This window comes from Coffea arabica, chromosome 2e (assembly GCF_036785885.1).
Source record: "Coffea arabica cultivar ET-39 chromosome 2e, Coffea Arabica ET-39 HiFi, whole genome shotgun sequence".
NCBI lineage: Eukaryota > Viridiplantae > Streptophyta > Magnoliopsida > Gentianales > Rubiaceae > Coffea > Coffea arabica.
Genome location: NC_092313.1, coordinates 13,637,226 through 13,646,041, shown reverse-complemented (window position 1 = coordinate 13,646,041; position 8,816 = coordinate 13,637,226). Strand labels below are relative to the sequence as shown.

The following is an 8,816-nucleotide window of genomic DNA, read 5'->3' as shown; positions in this document are numbered from 1 at the left end:
GATGGTATAGGAACCATGACTTCATTTTTTTTTTCACGTTTTAAGTCCCTTGGGTGACATCTCTCGCAGCAACCAAACGACGAATAAACCATTCAATTTTTTGTTACAAATAAATAAGTAAATACAATAAAACCTTAGAGAAATAACTTAATCATATACAAGGATTTGACAGCGAAGGCATTGTTTGGATTGCATTATTTATGAAAAAATCTTTTGAATTTTCGTGAGAATATTTATTATCACATTTCTCAATCATTTTTTTATTTTACATATATCATAACTTACACTATAATATCTTTTTTAAACAAAAAATTTTCCAAAAAATTACAACTGATATGGGCTCAAGAATTCCGTCTTTCTTGAAAAAGATACCAACCTTCCCTGATAGAAAGCGTCATGTAGAAAGATTATTGACGTGGGGTGGAAAAGCAAAATCTTGCACCTGCTTGCTTAATGTTGATAATGCTATGCTGGACTCAACAAAGAGGACCTATAGTGAGCTAGGGTAGTCTCTCCGCGAAGAAACTTTGATGCCTAAATTAGTATTTGTAATATGATGAAAATGAGGATGAAATGAGATAAAACTAGTGAGATGCAACTTACTTGCTTTTTTTTTTTTTTTTTTTCATAAAGAGATACTTTTTTTTCCAATAGATTCTTTTATTTATTACTTTCTAGGCGGTGGACCATGTGATCACTGCTTGAGACCTCAAGGTTGAGGTCTCCCATTGGGACAGTAAGTGGTTTCTACTTAACTTGTTATATATTAGCCTGATACTTATCAACCACTTGTAAATTTGTCCTAACACCCTTTAAAATTTTGTTTTACATTTTTTAATGCATGATGACACTTGTCAAAACAGGTGATATCTATGGGTAATATTCACTCATTCCATTTATTCATTATTTTTTCCCTCTTCATGGGGCAAAACTTAAGGATTTGTTATATGCACAAAAAGTTAAGAAACAATTAATACTTTTATTCTTGTTAAAAATGAAAAACTCCAACCTTTAGCAAAAGTTGAAAAGAAAAAGAAAACAAAATAGGGGAAGCTACTGCCTGCCTTCCATAGTGGAATGTGTCTTGTAACTTGTGGGAGAGAGATTGAGAATAGGGTAAGAGGATGAGCTAGTGAAAGTGGGTATTTTTTTTTTTTTGTCGACACGATAGAATTCCTATAATCTAAACTAGCCTATTCTAGAGGAGAAGGGGAGGGGACTCGATGTGAGTAGAAACTCCATCGAAATTGGTCAATAAAAACTGTCACATATTGTGACAAATTTTGGGGGATGCAAGGTTCGAACCCTTGACCTTTTTCACTCGATGTGAGTGAAAGTGGGTAAGAAAAGTGGGATTTGCACTTAGGAACAGTAAAACTGGGCACCATTAAAGGAACAGTAAAACTGGGCACCAATAAGTCTGCTGGATAGCTGTTTAGATTGGAATGAGTGGCTCTGAAGTATGTAATGTGGCAGCATCTTTTGACGGTTTTGCCCTTGCCAGTCTATTTTACCACTGGACGAGGCAATGGAGGCAATGAGGGAGGTTTATGAGGCTGAGTTTTTAGTCATTTGACCAAAGTTTAAACGACAGAATTTCTTGCGTTTTGTATTCTTCCTCGTGACTTCTCTCAGATTTGCCCTTAGACATCCAAAAACTCTCCCTCAACTTACTTTGTGGATGGCTTATTGCTCTTTTCGTATTTATCTCTCTGCACCTTGCATTAAGCAAGGCCGGCTTTCTGAGAGATATATGTGAATATTGAAAGACATGATGGTCATTTTATGCCCTAGGGATAGTTTAACGGTAAAACGGATTTTTGGATTGAATGAGATCATTAATTCGAATTTTTTCCTAAGTTTGAATCTCCTTGTCTAACTTGGATATGTCATGGGGGGTCGTGGCACCGTATTGTTCGGTTAGGTGTGTCAGTTCGGCTCTTAAGTGATTCGAGTCGGGACATGTTTTGGATAAAAAAAAAATGATGGTCATTTTATAACTTAGCACTCCTTTAACCCAAAAATAGTCAGTTCCTTGTTGGTTGGTTCTAACCCGAATTTGGATTATGGGTAGCAAAGATTCAGGCATTCTCCTCAAGAATCATCTTTGCTTTTATTTGTGCTATATATATAAGTTATGTTGTGGGCCTGCTATATGTTCCCTGTTTGAGTTCGTTAATCTTGATTTATAATTTAGATACCGTGCATATATTCTGACAAACCTCCCCAGTTCATTCTACTGACTAACGATGAATTCCACTTCAGTTTAGTTGATGTCGTAGGATGCTGGGGTGAAGAATTCCACTTCACTTTTTAATCGTTTTTCTTTTTCATGTTGGGCCCGTCAACAGGCACGGATTTAAGGGGGGGCTGGTGGGGGCTTAAGCCCCCCCCCAAGCCTCCGGAAAACCCCCTATATATAGGGGATTCCAAATGTTTGCTTCTAAAATGCAGTAGGTAACTAGGTAGGTAGGTAGGTACTACCTTTCTCTTCCTATGTGTCTCTTAGGATACTGGTATTATTGTCTGAAATTTTCAATAGTTATTTATGTTTTCACCTGCTGGTGATGTAATAACTTGGATTTTCCTAAAATGTTTTGAGCAGGTCTGAACTCTGTAGTTATTCATCATATATTCTGGACTTTGTTAGAGCCTGTGAGACTCGGAAACATAGAGCCTGGGAAACATAGCCTTTTTTTTTTATTTCAGATGTTTGGTTGTTGGCAAAGTATTTTTTGTGCATCGCTGTCATGAACTATATGGTGGAGTGGGCTTTCTTTTGTTGATCAAGAAGCTTGCCAACAATAGTTGTTGGTGCTGTTATAAATGTATGTTCTGGAACAAAGAATGCTGTAAATGTATTTCCTGGAATTTAGAAAAGTTCTTGATTTAACGCTTATGACATCCCTTGCACTTCAAGAAGAATTAAATTTGCAATTACTATCAAAGTTTTCCTGCTATTTCGCTTTTTGACCGCCTTAGTTTTTTATTTTATTTCGAATTCTGATCATGAAATCAATAAGCAGGGTGAGTGATAGATTATTGATAGTTTAGAGTATTTTTTTGGAGCATTTTGAGATTTCCAAGAACTTATCAAATTCATATGAAAGGGGCAATTTTTAAACTATTTTAGTATGCGATGGGCAATTCTTAATCTATTTTTTTGAGCGGTTTATGCCTCCGAGTACTATACATATCTTGATAGGCCTTCTGTTTTCGTTGTTTCTTTTGTAGATTTGTAGATTTGGGTAAGTTACATACCCAAAAATTCAGAACAAATTTTTGGGTATGTATAATTATATGTTTTTATTATTTTTATAATTATTGATTCTAAATTTTACTTATTAAATATATTTATTTCGTCAAAAAAAAATTTTTTAATACACTTTAGCCCCCCCAAAAATAAATTTCTGGCTCCGTCCCTGCCCGTCAAGAAAGAAAGGCAGGCAAATTCTGTTACCAGAACAGGCTTGCGGAGGAAAGAAATAAAACCCACTGGCTGAAAACATTTGCTAAACTTTTACCGTATTGGGAAAGCCCCCGGTTCAATATAACTCTCTGTTCTGTTGATGACGATTGAACTAGACACAAAAGCCTTTCGAGATTGCTTTGAAGCATGCATGCGAAAAACAGTGTGCAAGACTAGCATCAGAGGCAAAAGTTTGGAACCTTGTCGGATTGACTTTTGAATGTCAAATTGGGTTGGTCCAAATCAATGATCACTGTGAAGATCGATGTGGATGTCCACCCTGATCGATCATTATATGTCAAAATGCGGTAGTCCATTCTCCATGCAGAGAACTCACTAACAAGAACAGTACACAGCGTTCATGCAAAGCAATTCTCAGACGATTATCTTTGTTTTTTTTGGTCAATTTGCATTTGTTTTGATTATATTTTTTGTAATTGTATTACAATTCATAACGCAATTCATTGCAAAGTTGCTGTTGAAATTTGTGCATGGAATCCGATTGTTTCTTGCAAGTTCAATTCTTGTTTCTTGAGTCGCTCTTCCAGCATTTTTAAACAAGTACTTTCTACCATGACTGGATCGAAAAGCGGTTCAGGATCAACTACTTTGATGCCAATTTTGTCGGAAACCAGATTTAGCTACATCTTTAATGGAGTAACTTAGTGGTTCTTTAATGGAATGGTTCTGCAATAAAGAAAGCAACGGTAGGGAAGAGAGAAGAAGAAGAGAGAGAGAGGGAGAGGAAAGAGGAAAAAAACATAAACAAATAATACGAATGAATTGATATAAACAATGCTAAAATTAAAGGAAAAGCATAAAATAATAGGTGAAAACTTATGAATTGACCACTAATATACATTTTTCAAAGTTTAGTGGAATATTTAAAATAAAAAATAATTGAGTGGACAAAAGTGCACGATTTTTAAATAGCTTAGTAGCTAATAAAGTTTTTTTGCTATATTTTGTATTTTGACTATAATTTTTGTAATATTGACATTCGTCTTATTAGTAAGCATTTAAATGCATTTTACTTCTTTTTAGCTCTACCCTGTGAGCAAAATTTTTGTTAATTATTCTATTTGTTGATTCAGTATTGCTATACAATACAAGTGAAGATTACGATAAATTTTTTTTTTTTTGACAAACTAACAGTGTGTAGGTGTGTGCAAATCCAAAAAATTTCGATTTTTCGACAGAATTCGATTTGAATTCGAAAATTTGAAATTGAGAATTTAGAAAATGGAAAGGAATTTGGAGTTTTTGTATTCAAAAGTGGTGAAGTTGAATCGAATTCGAGGCCATGATTCCTAAAAATGGAAATTCCGATTTCAAATTCACAAATCGAAATTGGGATTCAATTACCTAATTCAATTTCGATTTCGTATATCTAATAATATATAATATATGTAAGTCATTATACTATATAATAATAATAATAATATAATACCTCAAACTAACTAATCTAGATTGTTATAATATATGTAAGTTGTTATATTATATACTAATAACAATAGTATAATACCTCTAACTAACTAATCTAGGTTATTTTTTAAAATAAATTCCAAACCAGTTTTTTTATACAATTTTGGTGAATTTGGAGCGAAATTGAATTCAAAAGTTTTGAATTGAAAATGATATGGGTCAAAATTTACCGTGTTCAATTTATCAAAATTTTCAAATTTAAACTTCTGAATTATCAATTTTGAATTTGATGCACACCCCTAACAGTGTGAAATTTATCAAATATAGGGAGTGAAGAAAAAGTTAAAGACAGGGTGGGGCCATTTTCTCTTTTTTTTTCTTTGGGGAATAAATTATCCAAAGAGAGTCCTGCACAACCATTTTGGGGCCATTTTCTCATTTTATTTGTTTGTGTATTAGTGGCATAGTCATTGGGTAAGGGGTAGGAGCGTTTGTCATAATCAGCCATTTAAATGATATATATATGACTTCAAATCGACCAACAATGTTAAAACTCAAATTGTAAGAACGAGAAAACGTCACGTAATTCTAAAACAACTAACATATATAACTAGCAATTAAATATAGCATATGTGTTTATAGTAGAAATATATAAGTTGTTGATTATGAATTGTAACGTATTAAAAAATTATTACATCGTTCGAAAAATAGGAATAGCTCAATCGTATGTATCCCTTTCGTATAATCATTACTTAATTACTTTTTTTCTTTTTGTTGATTTTTTTCCCTTCATTTGTTTTTGGCTTCATTCCCCTCCCTCAAAACTAATCGGAAAAGAACTACTAATTCTTCTTCGCTTCTTTTTCTTTTTTTCTTTCAAATCCCCCTTTTTCGACCTAAGTAACCCAAAACCTTGACTCAAATCTTGATCACTAAGATCCTCAACATCCTGAAGTGTAATTAAATGACATCAAAAACGCTTCTTTTCTTTTCTTTTCTTTTGAAATGGTAAGACTGCTACAACTGACGAACCTTTGCACTCATCATGACTTGCCACAACATACGTACTGTGCAAGTGCAACGTGCAGGGCTTGTCACAATCAGAGAGACACGCTGGTTCAGAAAGATTGGATCATCATCATCAATGCTGACAGGGACAGACAAGGATTGCAGGCACCTGAAGCTGAGTCCACCTCAGGGTGATTGCTGCTGCATAAAGCAGGATGACGAAGAAGCATGCATTAATCTCAGCGTCGTCCACGTGGGCCTTCTGCTTCTGGCTCTGCCACGTTCCCTCGTAGAAGCAAGCAGGCACCAGGTGGTCGTATGCATGCCTCTTCAGGACGGTCAAAGGTTGAGAGACTTGGGGGGTAAGGCCTTGTTTGTTTCATAGTTTAGCAATTATTTTTTGAGAATATTAAGAATATTATTCTCTTTAACAGATTTAGTAGTCACTTTTTATTTCACATATATCAAAATATTGCAGTGTTATTTTCTTACAAAATCTCTCCAAAAGTTTTCAAAGACTACAATGCATGTGGCTTAAGTGTAGAAATTTTCTCTTAGTTGTTTCAGTTTAATAAATCAAACATATAAATGTTATTTTTGATCTATCTTTGACTTTTTAGAATTAGTAATTACTTTCTCAAAGAATACATCTTGCAACTTTTCTCAATAAACAAGTCAATTGCTTAATTTGACAAACTTATATCTGTTGCCCTAAAAATTCTTTCATTATCTTAACATTCTGGACAAATATATACACCTTTACTTCTATACTTATCATTACCACGGCCATGTCATTTTCCTTTTTTCCCTTCAAAATCAAATTCCCAAAATAGGAAAAGAAAAGTCATATTTCTCTTCCATTTCTTCCAAATTACTTCCATCCAAACAACGCCTGAGAGTGGGAGAGAGATTAATGTTATGCCATATTGCCGTCCCCAAGCTGCTGCAAAGGGTTGGCCAACCCTAGAGATCGACTGTTGGCTAATTGCTTGCGCGTAAGCCAAGCAGGAGCCACGCATTTCCCAAACTAAGCCCCCTCACTTGCAGCGTGTCCCTGGCTACATCTTCCATCTGGTCTCCTCATTTTTCACGTCCACCCTTAGGCCACAACATCTATATATAGCCTATCTTTGCTTCAATGAACCTTGTTCTCGTTTGGCTCCCATCGGTCTCATTTCACATCTTTAACTTGGAGAAAAAATGAGAACCAAAATTGAGGAGAAGTTCTCCAACTTCTTTGAAACATGGATGTCTAAACTAGAAGAATATGTACAGCATCATCTCACTCTCAAAAAAGAGGACAAATCTTCTGATGAGGAGGTACATTATGTGCCATTAGTGAACAAATTAACACAACATCACAAAGATTACTACACTGCCAAATGGGCTTGCGCCAGTGAGGATGTTTTGGCCTTTTTTACACCTGTTTGGTTGAGCCCTTTGGAGAATGCATATCTATGGATCACTGGTTGGAAGCCGTCAATGATTTTGAGGCTTGTTGATTCGCTAAGGAAAGGCCAAGTACCCGGTGCAACAAGTCTGGCTGATTTGAGTGAAGAGCAAGTGAAAAAGATTGAAGGTTTGAGGAGCAGGATTAGGGTGGATGAGGAGAAGGTGGAGAGGGAGATGGAAAGGCAGCAAGTGGCCATGGCGGATAGGAAGATGGTGGAGCTGGCGAGGCTGGTGAGTTTAACCAAGAATGGCGAGCACCTGGCGGCGGCCTCGAGTAGTCAGATCAATGGGCTTGTGGAGATGGCGATAAAAGAGCTGCTGGCTGGCTTGGAAAAAGTGATGAAAATGGCTGATTGTGTGAGGCTTAAGACTCTGAAAGGAGTGTTGGATGTGTTGAATCCAATGCAGAGTGCGGACTTCTTGGCTTCTTCATCAGTGCTGCAAATTCAGATGAGAAAATGGGGGAAGAAAAGAGAAAAAAGGTCCGTTGATGAATGTGAAAATCACAAGTAGCTAGTAATTATGTTTAGTAGAATCTAGTTGGTGCATAATATATGTGTGATATATGCACCGGTAATCAGGCACGGATTTAAGGGGGGGCTGGTGGGGGCTTAAGCCCCCCCCAAGCCTCCGGAAAACCCCCTATATATAGGGGATTCCAAATGTTTGCTTCTAAAATGCAGTAGGTAACTAGGTAGGTAGGTAGGTACTACCTTTCTCTTCCTATGTGTCTCTTAGGATACTGGTATTATTGTCTGAAATTTTCAATAGTTATTTATGTTTTCACCTGCTGGTGATGTAATAACTTGGATTTTCCTAAAATGTTTTGAGCAGGTCTGAACTCTGTAGTTATTCATCATATATTCTGGACTTTGTTAGAGCCTGTGAGACTCGGAAACATAGAGCCTGGGAAACATAGCCTTTTTTTTTTATTTCAGATGTTTGGTTGTTGGCAAAGTATTTTTTGTGCATCGCTGTCATGAACTATATGGTGGAGTGGGCTTTCTTTTGTTGATCAAGAAGCTTGCCAACAATAGTTGTTGGTGCTGTTATAAATGTATGTTCTGGAACAAAGAATGCTGTAAATGTATTTCCTGGAATTTAGAAAAGTTCTTGATTTAACGCTTATGACATCCCTTGCACTTCAAGAAGAATTAAATTTGCAATTACTATCAAAGTTTTCCTGCTATTTCGCTTTTTGACCGCCTTAGTTTTTTATTTTATTTCGAATTCTGATCATGAAATCAATAAGCAGGGTGAGTGATAGATTATTGATAGTTTAGAGTATTTTTTTGGAGCATTTTGAGATTTCCAAGAACTTATCAAATTCATATGAAAGGGGCAATTTTTAAACTATTTTAGTATGCGATGGGCAATTCTTAATCTATTTTTTTGAGCGGTTTATGCCTCCGAGTACTATACATATCTTGATAGGCCTTCTGTTTTCGTTGTTTCTTTTGTA

General features: G+C 35.7%; 1 protein-coding gene across 1 annotated transcript; it reads left to right on the top strand.

Moving 5' to 3' along the window:
* Window positions 1-6,875: 6,875 nt before the first annotated feature.
* On the top strand, window positions 6,876-8,252 carry LOC113723451 (protein DOG1-like 4). The gene has a single exon (XM_027246535.2). The coding sequence runs from the start codon at window positions 7,103-7,105 to the stop codon at window positions 7,865-7,867; it is 765 nt and encodes a 254-aa protein (XP_027102336.2). The 5' UTR covers window positions 6,876-7,102; the 3' UTR covers window positions 7,868-8,252.
* Window positions 8,253-8,816: the final 564 nt, after the last annotated feature.